This window comes from Hemicordylus capensis, chromosome 3 (assembly GCF_027244095.1).
Source record: "Hemicordylus capensis ecotype Gifberg chromosome 3, rHemCap1.1.pri, whole genome shotgun sequence".
Taxonomy (NCBI): domain Eukaryota; kingdom Metazoa; phylum Chordata; class Lepidosauria; order Squamata; family Cordylidae; genus Hemicordylus; species Hemicordylus capensis.
Genome location: NC_069659.1, coordinates 276,853,198 through 276,868,625, shown reverse-complemented (window position 1 = coordinate 276,868,625; position 15,428 = coordinate 276,853,198). Strand labels below are relative to the sequence as shown.

The window sequence follows — 15,428 nt, the reverse complement described above, 5'->3', positions numbered from 1 at the left end:
TTACACAATATAATTTAACTTTAGCAACGCAGCTTACAAAGTCTGGAGGCAAGTTTACATGCTATGGAATCAACACGAGAATCATTAAAAGCAGAACTGGGAACAGACCTGTTGTCTCAGCTCAGTTTAGAGGACCAGAAGCGAGTGGATGCCCTTAATGATGAGATTCGACAACTGCAACAGGTAAGAATACTTAAGAAAAAAAGCAATGTTGAATCATGATTGAAGGACACTTTACAATAGCTCCTGTTCTGTAGAGCAAACTGTCTGTTTTGCAGAGCAACCACTGAAAGCATTACTATCTATACCATGGTCAGTGGTATCAAAAGCCCCAGAGAGGTCTAAAAGAACCAACGGTCATGGTCACTATTGAATCCTTGATCAAGATCATCCATCAGGCTGGCCAAGGATTCCTCGCCCTCATAGCCTGCACAAAAGTTATGGTCTAGATAATCTTAATTAATTCTTAAGTAAAGGTCTCATAATTTGCCTCCTTCGGACATGGAGGCATCCTGCCATCCCATAGTGAGATATCCTACTAGATTATATAAACCATGTTTGGTTTGGATTCAGAGAACAGGTGGTAGGCCATACAGCTCCAAGGAGCTCCTCTCTCTCTCTCTCTCTCTCTCTCTATCCGTTCAGTAGTGTCCAGCTCTTGGTCACTCTGTGGATCACTGCACTCCATGCCATCCTATCTCGGACAGCTTCCTTTAAGTCCGCCATGGTCATTCCAGTGTCATTTTTTTATAATATCCAGCCACCGAGTATAAGGCTATCACCGTCTCCTCCCGCTGATCATTCCCAGCATAATTGTCTTTTCGAGTGAGTCAGTTCACATGACATGACCAAAGTATGTCAGTCTATGTTTGGTAATCTTAGCTTCTAGCGATATCCTCAGGAGTCACAAATTGAAACAGATCCATTCTAGTCATAGAAGAGGAGTTACTGGACACTCCCGTAACTGATTCTTACAGTAATTGTGGCGTCCAAGTCAGCTAGATGGAAGAGGTTTTATCTGTGAAAGACTAACTAAAAACATCACAGCAAAAAACTGAAGACTCCAAATTCAGGGTTAGAGAGGAGGGAACCTGAGTCAATCCCCTTACAACTCTGAATAGCTCCGCTGGACACTAGAGCTTGCAGACACATTACATGCAGAATAGAATTGCTCCTTTGCTGCATATATTGCTAGAGCAGAAGCTTTCAAAAGAGGTTTTGTCGGATTCAAGTAGGGCCCTCTTCTTCTTGGGTTCCAGTTGTCTCCCTTGCAACTTCAGCTCCTGTAGCTGTTCCATGTACCACAGGGCTAATTTCAAAGCAGGACAGAGAGGCTGTTCGGGAGCAATTGTGTCTGTTACCATGGTGAGTTCTCTATTCCAGGTATCAGCCAGGGCATCAACAAAATCACTTGCAGAACCAACCCTAAAACCCCGCTGGAAGACGCTGGGCCTCACTGATCTCCACCAGCCAGGCTGCCATTATACAAATCAAGTCGGCTCCCTCATCCGTGATCAAATCATGGATGATTTCAGTCTTAATTTGAACCAGCCTGGAATTATAAAAGAGCATGGTCTGGTTCTGTGGGTGGTTGGGATTACTCACTGAAGCCTAAGAGCCAGCAGGACAGCTGGAAGGGGAAATGATTATTAAATTCCTGATCTCCCTTCCCCTGTAATGGCCTGCTGACCTGTCAGTGCCTAGTCTTCTATTTCCCACCACTACTGTAATAGCTCGTTCCCGATCCTCCAGATGTGCACCGTCTTCCTTCACCAGAGCCCAAATGCATAATATAGCCAGCCCAGCACCAACTAGTAGAAGCAACAAGAGTTTTTTCATAATTTTAAAGGGGGATCGAACAACTTGGCAATCCCCCCCCCCACTCCCTTTAGATAAAACAACAACTTTAGGGAATAATCTCCAGCTCTGCACCCCAGCTGTTTAATATCTGACTAATATTGGAGTGTAAGTTTGGGGCGGTATAAAATATGTTGATAAAATAAATAAAAATAAAATAAATAACATTACCTTCACCCCTAGCAGTTTAAAAAAAACCAAGCATGCATAACTCACCCTTAAACCTTAGTCCCACACAAGGTTGATAAAAATCAATGCTTAAAAATTGGATTTCTTACATCTTTAAATTAGATTTTAATTCATAAGAAACCTAGGTCAAAGATATTATCATGAATATTAATAATAACCTCATTATATTCTGTGAACATGTTAGGAGCAGTATATGGGGATGAGAGATAACAGACCTGATCAATCCTGTTCTGCTGGTGATATATATCCAGTGTGTGCGCGCGCTCTCTTAATGAATAGAGGATTTACGGGGATGGAGTAGACCTGAGCGAGGAGTAGTAGTTATAAATTATTATAAATGCAAGGGATGGGGGAGTGGAAAGTTAAAACAAAACACATTCATGCAGTCCTGAAGAAATGATCTGGTACGGGATCCGTTGAATCTATTAGAATGGGTTCTGTTCCTGCGTGGAAGTATCTCGGCGTCAAGTTTCTTAGCTCCTTTTCGGTGCCTGCGCCCAACCCCACATGACCACGTGGCTATTTAAGGCGGAAGGAAGCACAGGCATCTCAGTTCCTTTGCGACCACCATAGAGATCACTCGGTTTCTGCAGCTCCTTCGTGAGTTTCCTTGGGAAATCTCACTACTCTACTGGCTTTTTGACTTGGACTGACCTTTGGACTTTCTCTTGCCTGTTGATTTGGACTTTTTGCTCCCTGACTTTTTGCTCCAGCTGACTCGGACTGTGACCACCTTGTTTCACCCTAACCTTCCGGCACGATGACGGATAGGACTGATTTACCGGCAACAAACCTTGGACTGTGAGTAAAATGGACACCTTGAAGGGGAAGAAAACTTTTAAACGCTGCACTAAGTTCAACACTAAATTGCCCTCTCAAGACCGCCACAGCCTACGTTTACTGTGTCTAGGCGAGGCCCACATAACTTTGGCTTGTGCAATTTGTGCATTTTCTTGAAGCAAACAAGAAGAAATCGAGAGCTCCGTCTACGGGCTTCAATTTATGATGATGTGTTGGCTGTGCCTTCCTGTATAGTGAAATCACCTCAGCCTCACGGTTCAAAGGACCTGGTCTTGGCCCAGTCTAAAACTTCAACGCCCCCCGTGAAGGCCCCTAAGTCCTCAAAAAGGCTGGATGACAAAATGGTGTCTCCGTCTGACCCCGCCAAAAAGAAGAAACAATGAGCCCTGGTCAGAATCGACTCCTTCCTGGGATCGGCTCAGGATGTCGAGATTCCCTCGACATCAAAAGTACACCCTCCAAGAACACCAGTGGGGCCTTCGATGCCTTAAACAAGGCTTGACTCAACGTCAAAACACCCAGCTGCATCGACATCGATCGCACTGATACCGACCACCTCGACACCGAGCCCTGATTCACACTTGAGACCGACTGCATCGATACCGACCACTTCGGCTCCAAGCCCTAATGCTTGCTCGACACTGACAACATCGATACCGACGGATCCTTTACACTCGACATTGAGAGGACTGTTGATTGCGAATTCGATGTCGGCACCATCAGAGACTTTACGGCTTGCTTCGACTGATCTTCGACTGATCCCACGTCTATTGCGTTACCATTTTCGATACCGAAGTCTAGGGATCTGGCTCCTTCACCAAACCCGATTCGTTCACCGTCAACATCGAAAGAGGACACCTACCAATGAACATCACCATGGTAACCCCTAGGTTCCGTGTACCTATGACTTTTACATTGGAGGTTACGGACGTGGAGGACGGTGGCGCACAACCTCTGGATCCCTTCTTCAAGATGTTGGACTCTACCACAAATACACCCTCCACCTTCTGTGAGCTCCCACACTCGGAGGAAGACACTACTGAGATGGCCCCACGAATGCTCACGGCTGCACAGCTCAATACAACTACTCCTTGGCATACATGCGGCTTTCGTCATGGTGTTTCCTCATCACGGGAGACTGCCTTACCAGGTGTGGCTTCGCCTGGTGTGTCATATGACTTTCATGAGGACCGCACATGGCGGAGAAGATTACCTCTACTTCCCAACCGTCTGCTCCTCCGCCTTCTCCTGAAAAGCTTTTCACCAATATGGGCATGCAAACACAAACCCATACGACCTCAATGTCTACTTATTCCTTATACGTCAACAGGATCGCAAACAGATCCTCTTCCCGCTCCTTCACCTCCTCAGGCATTATCTCCAAAAGAAACACCACACCATACGATTTCTGACCTTGATTCTGAGGATAGCCACCACGGCTCATCAGATTTTGAATCTGATACTGAAATAGTAGAACTGGATCCTTCACAGGATGTGGCCACTCCTTCTCATGTGTCACCAACGCACATCAAGGGATCAGTCAATGTCCTAGTGGATGGTCTCAGCCACTTGTTCTCGATGGACTGACACGAGTGGGAACTGAACGACCGTTACCTCCGGTGCATCTTCGACCTCTGGGGTCATCCCCAGATAGACTTGTTCGCTACAGCAAAGAATGCGAAGTGCAGACTGTTCTGCTCGAGAACGGGACACGATCCACACTCACTGGGGGATGCATTCCAGCTGGACTGGTCAATCCATCATACGTACATGTCACACACACACCCTTGCCGCTTGTCAGCAGAGTAATAGCTCAACTCTTGAGTACTTCCTCAAGATGCATCTTGATCGCACCGTGGTGGCTGTGCCAAGCGTGGTTTCCACATCTACTCAAGCTGACTCCCAACACGTACCAGAGACTCCCAAACTGCCCAGACCTGCTAGTTCAAGAGGGTGGCAGAGTATTGCATCCCGAAGTTCTCACACTGCAACTGACAGCGTGGCAGATCGCCTGCTAAAAAAGATCCTGCTGAATGAACATAAACCGTACACTAGAAAAAACTATGCCAGCAAGTGGAAACGGTTTGAGTTTTACGCAAGGACTCACGGGCTCCATCCCAAACATGCCTCTGTACGGGAGGTCTTACTTTACATGACAAGTTTGAAGACATCACAGTTGTCTAACGTATCCATACGGGAGCACCTAGCAGCTCTCTCTTCTCGACATCCTGGCTGGGATGGTAGGACACTGTTCTCCTATTCCTCCTGTAAAAGTTTCTTGAAGGGACTTACAAATCTCTATCCTCCAGTACGCAAACCTGTGGAACCTTGGAGCATCTCTCTGGTCCTCTCTGCTCTAACAGAACCACCATTCGAGCCAATGAGTTCGGCTTCACTTAGACATGTGTCCTTAAAATCTGCCTTCTTAGTGGCTATCACCACTGCTCATAGGGTGAGTGAATTGACTACCCTTCGTATGGATGTGCCATACACTCAGTTCTATCCGGACAAGGTGGTCCTACGTCAGGACATCACCTTTGTACCTAAGGTAGTTTCAGATTTCCATGTCAACCAGGACATAGTTCTACCTACCTTCTTCAGATCGTCCTCCACGCCTTTGGAGACGGCTCTGCATTTGCTGGATGTCCGCAGGGATGCTACTGTAGTATCTCTCCAGGACCAAAGCATTCCGAAAGACGAAAAAGCTCCTGGTGTCATATAAGGGCTCTACTATGGGTCAAGCGCTATCCAGACAATGTCTGTCTCATTGGCTGGTACAGACCATTCACCTGACCTACTCCATACAGGGAATAGCGGGCCCAAAATCTATCAAGGCACATTTCACAAAGGCATTTGTCACTTCTGCGGCATTCCTGTCGGGGGTTTCCTTCCCTGATATTTGTAAAGCTGCTACCTGGTCTTCAGAAGAACAATTTGTGAAGCACTACACTATTGACCTGTGCTCTGCAGCAGAGGTGAATTTTGGGAGAGGTGTTCTTAAAAGGGTGTTACAATGATCCACTGCTCCCTCCTCCTATTGGAGCTAACTAAACATCCCTTCTAATGGATTCAATGGATCCCATACCAGATAAACAGGTTGCTCACCTGTAACTGATGATCTGGTAGAGATCCGTTGATATCCATTAGACTCTCCCGAACCTCCTCTCTGCAGTGGACCGTAGGTCTATCCAGTAGAACTTACCATCTATTTGACTGCTTCGGTGGTCTCCAAGGAACTGAGGTGCCTGCGCTTCCTCCCGCCTTAAATAGCCACGTGGTCATGTGGGGTGGGGCGCAGGCGCCGAAAAGGAGCTAAGAAACCCGACACCGAGAGACTTCCATGCAGGTGCAGAACCCATTCTAATGGATATCAACGGATCTCTACCAGATCATCAGTTACAGGTGAGCAACCTGGTGTTGTTTTTTTAGTGTATCCTCCATTGTAGAAGGGAAATACCTATCATGGCTGCAGGCTGTAAAAGAGACCTAACCCTCTGCTAACTTGGCAAAGAGGCATCTTTTACCATGGTGATTCTCTTTATTTAGAAAGAGGAGAGTAACTGGCCCTCTCCACCCCCAGCACAGTACTTCCAGAGGCGGCGGTGGCTGCTGCGCTACGCTGCAAAAGGCTTCAATAAGCCTTTTGCAGCGAAGCGCAGCAGCAGCCAAAGGGAGAAGGGGCGGCAGGGCCTGCCGCCCCAATTAACAGAACTATGGGCGCCGGAGGGGGGAAGCGGCGGGAGGGGTAAGTAAACCCTCCCCCCACTCTTAAAGGAACCCCCCACCCCGAATCAACCAAACCCAGAACCGCCCATGTCTGGACCGGTCCAGACGCCTGTAGAATGGCCTCTGGAATAGTCCGGGCTCATCACTATCTGGAAGGGGGAAAGATAGCCTGTCATAGTGTCTACAGTGGATGAAACAAGACAGAATTATGTTGCAGTGGACTGGTTCAGACGAATACAAAGCCAGAATTAAATAATGGCTTCATGCTATGTGTCAGGGGCTCAGGAGTACATGTCCCTCTCTCTTTCATGCACGTGAATTGGAAGGATTCTGGTTAGGAACAAGCCAGGATCACATGTTATCTCTGAAACAAGTGATTCTGGCTTATAACAAGTTCCTAAACAAACCAAAATCTGAACCAGATTGACTGGCTTATTTTGGAACTCTGATTAGAATAAACCAGGTGCAAACGAAATGCATATATGTGAAGTAGTGGAGGCTCAGAGCATTTTCACTGTAGATGAGACTTCAGTGCTTTTTCTTTACAGCCACATAAAATAACAAGACAAAACATATATAAGTATTCATTTTCAAAATGTGAAATATGTAGCCCATCTAATATGAATATTATTTCAATGAATTTTTAGTACAATTTGTTGTTTCTTTTTAACAGGAAAATAGGCAGCTTTTGAATGAGAGGATCAAACTTGAAGGCATCATCACACGAGTTGAGACATATCTCAATGAAAATCTGAGGAAGCGTTTGGACCAAGTTGAACAAGTAAGATTTTTTCTTTACATCCATTTTAATTTGTTTTCAAATAATTGATAGATGGTTCCCAATTGTGGGAATACAAAACATTTTTTCAAGCATATCTTGCATGTGTGTCACTAGATCTTCCATCATTTGACTTGCAACTGAATGTGAAACTGACTCAATTGACGAGCATTGTGTTTATGTGATATGCAAATCCTGTTTGGGCTGATTTCAATGTGCTATCACCGATTCATACATGCAAGTTAACGCTTACTGCTGCAGTCACTAAGTGGGGAATGTGCATATGTGAACAAGCCAATTATATCACATTCTCCAGATTTTTATCCTTCCTTAGAAAATTTGTCATTAATGATTGAAGATACTATTAATGCTTGTCAATTCTCTTAATTACTAGGGTGACTAATATTTATTTGCTGCTTTTCAGCAAAAGTGCTCAAAGTGGTTTACATAGGAAAAATAAATATAAGGTAGGGCTCACATTCTAAAGGAAATATAAGGTAGACACCAGCAGCAGCCACTGGAGGGATGCTGTGCTAAGGTTGAATAGGGCCAGTTATTCTTCCCCTGCTAAATATAAGAAAATCACCACTTTAAAAGGTGCCTCTTTGTTCAGTTAGCAGGGATTGTAATGCTCTGTCTATGTATGTTTTCAAAGAGCAATAATGGCATCTTAAACAGAATTATGATTCCCAGTACAGGTGAAACTCGGAAAATTAGAATATCGTGCAAAAGTCCATTAATTTCAGTAATGCAAATTAAAAGGTGAAACTGATATATGAGACAGACGCATTACATGCAAAGCGAGATAAGTCAAGCCTTAATTTGTTATCATTGTGATGATCATGGCGTACAGCTCATGAAAACCCCAAATCCACAATCTCAGAAAATTAGAATATTACATGGAACCAAGAAGACAAGGATTGAAGGATATTGAACAATATCGGACCTCTGAAAAGTATACAGTGTACTGTGCTTGATTGGCCAGCAAACTCGCCTGACCTATGGGGCATTGCCAAGAGAAGGATGAGAGACATGAGACCAAACAATGCAGAATTGCTGAAGGCCGCTAATGAAGCATCCTGGTCTTCCATAATACTTCTAAAGTGCCACAGGCTGATAGCATCCATGCCACGCTGCACTGAGGCAGTAATTGCTGCAAAAGGGGCCCAAACCAAGTACTGAATACATATGCATGCTTTTACTTTTCAGAGGTCCGATATTGTTCTATTCTTCAATCCTTGTCTTCTTGGTTCCATGTAATATTCTAATTTTCTGAGATTGTGGATTTGGGGTTTTCATGAGCTGTACGCCATGATCATCACAATTATAACAAATTAAGGCTTGACTTATCTCGCTTTGCATGTAATGCGTCTGTCTCATATATCAGTTTCACCTTTTAATTTGCATTACTGAAATTAATGGACTTTTGCACGATATTTTAATTTTCTGAGTTTCACCTGTAGTAGTGATCTGAATGACTCTTCCCTTACCACCACCACCACCACCACCACAAAACTCTACAGAGTCAACTGCTTCTGGTCAATTGGAGAGTCTTGCATTATGAAAAACACTATACTTATAAATTCCAAAAACAAACCATTAAAATAGTCTCTGTTTTATGAAGTATAGTTTATAGAGTGACAACTTGCTTCAGTTGTAGTTAAATGTCATTGCTTCCTTGCCTTTTTAGGAATTGAATGAGCTGAGAGAGACTGAAGGTGGCACTGTTCTTACAGCCACAACCTCTGAACTTGAGGCAATCAACAAACGGGTCAAGGATACCCTGGCACGATCAGATGGTTGGTAACATTGCTTTTTTCAATTGAGAAGGCCTTCTTTTAACAGAAAATGCCCTTAATATCATAAATATATTAAACTGTACATATAAACAGACTTAATTGTACACTAACAGTGAACTAATAGAAGTATATTCTAGGGACACTTTGAAAGGGTTAACACGTCATCTGCAGTTGTGCATTCAAAGAACATACAGTACAGTACAAATACAACACCTTTAATTTACTTGAACTAGACATGTTTCCCAGGAAGACTTCCAGAAAAAGAATTAAAATAAAAAGCATTATAACTTGCTTCTGTTCAAAACTCTAAAACTTTTCTATCTGCCACCCTTTTAAAATCCACAGTATTCTTCCTTGTAAATTTTGCATCTTTAGTTCAAGAATGGACCCTCTTCTCTTCCCCCACCCACCCCTGCTTCCGATTGTGAACATCTTATGGCCATAAACACAACTTTTAAATGTTGCACTTGTGCAGGGAAACTACCCACTACTGGTGGGTGCTCCAGATGCCTTTTGTGCTTCGCAGAGGCTCCTAGAACTGACTCCTGGTTAATTTGTCTGAGCTTTTCTAAACAGGCTCACCAGAATAGGGCATCCCGACTCCCAGCTAGTCCAGCAATTCTGGGAGACTCAAAACTAGCACTGCAGTTGGAGGAACAAAGCCCGTGGACACATATAATACCTTGGTGAAGGGCGGCTTGACAACAATGCAGTTGGGCACTGTATTGTTGCCCTCTGAACTGACAAGCTTGATTCTGAAATGACAGGCACCCTCCACCACCACCACCACCGTATAGTCATCCAGGAGCTCCAATTTAAGCTCAGGTGTAGACTCAAAACCTAAGGCACCAATCCCCAAGGCAGTGTTATTGACTTTGATCCCTACACTATCTGCAACTGCTTCAGCACTGACCCCTATACTACCATCGGGTCAGACCAAAGAGCTCTTGCAGCCACAGCACTGAGAACCTCGGTACTGAAGTGAAAGCCCATCTCAAAAGCTGTCAATACCTAAAACATTGGTACCAAGAGGAAAGTATCCTCCATTAAAGACATCTAAAAAGAAGGTGCTGCTCCTAGGCCTGAATACCAGCCTCCTGTACACGAGGCTCTATTTCAGTCTCCAACCCTTTTAATAGGTCTATGCACATATTCATCTCTGAATATCCAAAGCCAGATCTCTGGCACTGTGCAGAAGTGATCATTCCCACCACACCCCTCTACGCACCGCTTCACTTTCCCCCAATGCCGGTGGAGTTCCTAAGGGCGAAATGGAGCCCTACCAGCCCCAGCAACATTGGAGAAGGTGTGCAGGAAGCACTGAGTAGTTGAATCCTTTTCAGTGCTTTCCCCATAGAACACTGTAGGGAAAGTGCTGGAAAGGACAAATAGTTGCACAGCCTAATATACTTTTCAATTCTTTGGTGGCTTCCTTCCCTGCTTCATAAACAATGTGTGGTGCTTTCTTTTTCTTTAAATAGCCTTCAAAAGTTTCTTAACTTTTTACCGGAGGTTTTGGTTATATTTTTGATTATAGAAATTATTAATATATTCTGATACTTTGTATTCTTTGTGTATCACTTTTATAAGGTTCAGGTTGTATTCATACCTTTTAACATTTGCTTTATGCTTTGATATACTAGATTTGGATAATTCAATTGATAAAACAGAAGCAGGGATTAAAGAACTCCAAAAAAGCATGGAACGTTGGAAGAACATGGAGAAAGAGCACATGGATGCTATTAACCATGACACAAAAGAGCTCGAGAAGATGACAAATCGGCAAGGCATGCTTCTGAAAAAGAAGGAAGAGTGTATGAAGAAAATCAGGGAATTGGGCTCACTTCCTCAAGAAGCCTTTGAAAAATACCAGACATTGAGTCTAAAGCAGGTAACAAAGGTGTTCAGCTTTGGTCTTCAGAGATGGTTGGTGTGGGTGCAGTATCAGACACTGATGGATTCTGTGTTCTGTTTTATGCAGCTATTTCGCAAACTGGAGCAGTGCAACACAGAGCTGAAAAAATACAGCCATGTCAATAAAAAGGCCCTTGATCAATTTGTGAACTTTTCAGAGCAGAAAGAGAAGTTGATAAAGCGTCAGGAGGAGCTGGACAGGGGCTACAAATCTATCATGGAGTTAATGAATGTCCTTGAACTCAGAAAATATGAAGCTATTCAGCTGACTTTTAAACAGGTATTATATGACACCCATTGTGATTATGGGTATTCTTTGGGACTGAATTAACACACAGCATCCACAGTTGTCCTTAGTCGAAACAATTTGCATATTTGTGAACTTCAAATATATACAAGTAATCTTTTTGCTTAAAGTGTGTATGTGTTTAAACAAAAAGCTGGGTTTCTTGAAATCATAACCTCGTTAGCTGCAAAAAGGTTCTTCAACAGAGACATCTGTCTCAGAATATTCTCTGATTATGCACACTACAAATTGCTTTTTTTGCGTTCTTGTTTTGCCATGATGGTATGAGTTGATACAAAAAGGGTTAAATTGGTAACATTGGGACAAACCTCTGGTGCAAGGTTTGTTAGGGTTTTTTTAATCATTCTGTTCCTAGGAGACTTTAATGTTTGTTTTCTTCACTACATAGAAGGTAGTCCTTTTACCAGCAATTATCTGTTATTTTATGGGACCAACACTTTGGGTAATATCCAGACTAAGTTAGTTGTGATTAAGCACCACTGAAATGAATGAGACAACTTAGTCATGACTAGCTACGTCATTTCAGTGGGCCTTAATCATAACTAACTTAGTCTGGATGGGTAGCACTGAAGCATTAATTGTTAATGGGCAATTAATCAGGTGATTTTGTGTGTTCTAGGATGGACTTTTGTTGTAGTACCTTATCAAAATAGCCATTGAAGCTTCCTTATGTTGTTTTCATAAAGATTAATCTGAACTGAATTCCACTTACTCAAGGTGTCAAAGAACTTCAGTGAAGTGTTTCAGAAGCTGGTGCCTGGGGGGAAAGCTACGCTTGTGATGAAGAAGGGTGATATAGAAGGCAGTCAGTCTCAAGATGAAGGGGAAGGCAGTGCCGAGAGTGAAAAGGGATCAGGATCCCAGAGCAGCGTGCCATCTGTGGATCAGTTTACTGGAGTTGGGATTCGGGTAAACACATACTATCTTATCCTTCAAATGCCAGCTGACTGTCTTGCGGATAACGCATGATGGTGCTTAAGAAGTAGCAATAACATGCTTTTATGCTGTTCTTCAGGTGTCGTTTACTGGTAAGCAAGGTGAAATGAGAGAGATGCAGCAGCTTTCTGGTGGACAGAAGTCACTAGTAGCACTAGCTTTGATTTTTGCTATCCAGAAATGTGATCCAGCTCCCTTCTACCTCTTTGATGAGATTGATCAAGCCTTGGATGCCCAGCACAGAAAAGCTGTTTCAGGTAACATGTTTATAGTACAGCTTAGCCCAGGGTATTTAAGAGAATGTTTTCCTCACTATGAGCCCTGCCACCCATTGAGATCTTCCAGGGCGGTCCATTTGCAGTGAACACCAGCTCATCTGGTGGCTACTCAAGGATGGGCCTTCTCTGTTGCCACCCTGAGACTTTGGAATGTGCTCTCCACTGAAATAAGTGCCTCCCTGTGAGGGCTTGTTACATAAATACAAGCTGCTGTGTCTCACATAAATGTTCTGTAACTTATACTTAAAGTATTGAGTAACAAATTTATCTTGTTTCAGATATGATAATGGAACTAGCAGAGCATGCTCAATTCATTACCACCACTTTCAGGCCTGAATTGCTTGAATCGGCTGATAAGTTCTATGGTGTAAAGTTCAGAAATAAGGTATGCATTTTTAAAATATGTGGCTGAGATCCTCTGAAGCATGACTTGGATAGGTCATATATAATCAGTGAGTTCTATGTGGTGGTAATAGAGATGTCATGACCCATGGTAAGTAATAGGGCCATGCTTCAGAGCATCAGAAGTAAAACAATATGCAACAGCCCTTTGGAACCCTGTGGAGGTGCAGTCATCTCTGCACAATCCTGCATACTTTCTGTGTCTGTCTTCTTTTACAGGAAGCAGAGCCCTGTATTACCTCAGAACCCCCCGGAAAGACAAGCAGGGAGCATGAGGAGGTCTATGTGGGGAATGCTGGGAGGTGTAGTCCTTTTCCCTATAAAACTCTGTGGGGGAAGGATTACACCTCCCATAATCCCTCACACACTTTCTGGCACTCCCCACATGACTTCCTAGCCTTTGCCAGGCCAGTAAGAGGCTCTATTTTCCGTAAAGGAACCTCCTCCTCACAATACAGTCCAGAGACAGCCACATTGGGAGTGGCTGTCTCCACACAGTCCCAGAGGACTGGTGCATGTTATTTGCCAGGACTATGCTTTGTAGTGCTGAGGCTGGGTGGGGGTAACTTGCCTTAAGGCTACCTGTTGAGCTTACAGCAGAGATGAGGTTCCGACCAGAAAACTCGTGATTCATAACTCAGGCACTTAACCACTACAGTGCACCAGCTCAAATAAGTAATATTATTTAGGAAATGGAGGTATGGATTCAACAGATTTTAGCTACCATGATGGCTTCAGTTAAATGTTCAGTGATTCAAAGGCTAGTGATTGCCTTGATTTTCAGCTTGTCTTGACGTGACATGACTGCAAGAGCAGGGCACTGTGGATATCTCCGGATATACAGATGTATCTGAACACATGGCACTGAAGGGGTTTATTATTATTTTTAATACAAAGTACATACTGTCCTATTTCTGGGCTGCTTTCTATTGATAGCAGTCCAGAAGCAGGACACTATGTACTTTCTAATTTTAAAAATATGTGCCAAGTAAGACTGAAATATGCTACTTGTATAAATTGTACAAATTAAACAGATTTGCTTGATTTTTTACTCTGCTTTTGCTGGTAAGGTCAAAAAGCATGTATTCAGTCACCAGCTTGGCTTCGGAAGCTTCACCAGGCATTGTCCAGACACTTGGAAGCACATATTTGCCAGCTTAATGAAATCTGAGACTCCCAGAAAGCTAGGTTTGGCATTCAATACCACACTTGATGGTTTTCCCACATTTGATGCAACAGAGAGAGTTGTGTGCAGAAGGAGTCATTGTCTGAATCATTCATCTCCATTATGCTATTATAATTTGCTTAGATGAAGCTTGTTTCAGAAACACTATAGAGCTGTTATGTGCACTAGAATCTTTATTGATTAGTGAATATTTATCTTGCGGATTTAGGTCAGTCATATTGATGTGATCACAGCAGAGATGGCCAAAGACTTTGTGGAAGATGATACTACTCACGGCTAAACAAGGGGCAGTGTCCGCCTATTGGGAAGTTGTGTAAAATATTGTGCCTCCCCCAGGCAACTATGTAAATCTGGAATACGTACTCTATTAAAGTAGCTTTTGAACATAGCTAATAGAACACCTGAAGATAAGCATTTCCATTGACATTGGAGTCCAGTTTGTGTGCGTGTTGCTGTATTATTTTATAGATACCTGTTAGTTATACCTTTATATTGTGTATCTAGTTTGAAAAATGTATTTTCTTGGATTTTTTGTAAAGTGTCTTTGCTGTTTAAAGTGGGTTTGTTTTTTTTAAAATGTCAGCTCTTCCTTTCCAGTTCCAATTTTATCATTTATACTGCCGCACATGATTTTTTAAAAAAGAGCTTCAATAAAGTTATTGCTTTTAATGCTGTAATTTAGGCGTGTGTGTGTGTGTGTGCCTTTACCATATCACTTCATGTATATTTCAGTTTGGTTACAAGTAGAAGATGTTAGTGCAGGGGGCAAAATCCATGTTCAGATCAGAGGTCTGCAATAGAATCTACAAGTCTTAAAAAGGCTCTTCCTTTCTATGCAGGTAAACATCAATCATCTGGTTAGCTCTATTTCATTGGATTTTAAATGTCAAAGTAAGTTACATTTGTTACAAATCTATTGAGCTTTTTTATTCACGTTCTGCAAGGGATCACAGTCTACTTGTTTTTCTTCTTTACTCCTTTAACATAAACCATGGGATTGTTTGTTTCCAAATACTGTCTTATCCTGACCCCCTCCACTGCCAGTTCTGCACAGCATCCATTCCACTCATCATCTTAAAGCCTGGAAAGTATGGGAAAGTCCATCTGATGAAATTCTAATTCAACCATCTGTTATTTTGCTTACTTGTTTGAAGGCATTTTGGACCAGAGTTTCCTCTTCCACAAGATTGCCCAGTGTCATGTTAAGTTTGTGTAGAGTTGTGTTAAGGTTTTCCCTTTCATGTTGCTATACCAC

General features: G+C 42.9%; 1 protein-coding gene across 1 annotated transcript in view; it reads left to right on the top strand.

The window, feature by feature from the left end:
- SMC3 (structural maintenance of chromosomes 3) overlaps positions 1-14,850 on the top strand; it is a 42,654-nt gene extending 27,804 nt beyond the window's left edge. The window contains exons 21-29 of the mRNA XM_053308528.1: positions 25-183; positions 7,247-7,354; positions 9,042-9,150; positions 10,794-11,041; positions 11,132-11,344; positions 12,089-12,280; positions 12,387-12,564; positions 12,864-12,970; positions 14,382-14,850. Coding sequence (XP_053164503.1) covers positions 25-183; positions 7,247-7,354; positions 9,042-9,150; positions 10,794-11,041; positions 11,132-11,344; positions 12,089-12,280; positions 12,387-12,564; positions 12,864-12,970; positions 14,382-14,453 — 1,386 coding nt within the window. The 3' untranslated portion in view covers positions 14,454-14,850. The remainder of the gene's footprint in view (positions 1-24; positions 184-7,246; positions 7,355-9,041; positions 9,151-10,793; positions 11,042-11,131; positions 11,345-12,088; positions 12,281-12,386; positions 12,565-12,863; positions 12,971-14,381) is intronic.
- The last annotated feature ends 578 nt before the right edge of the window (positions 14,851-15,428 follow it).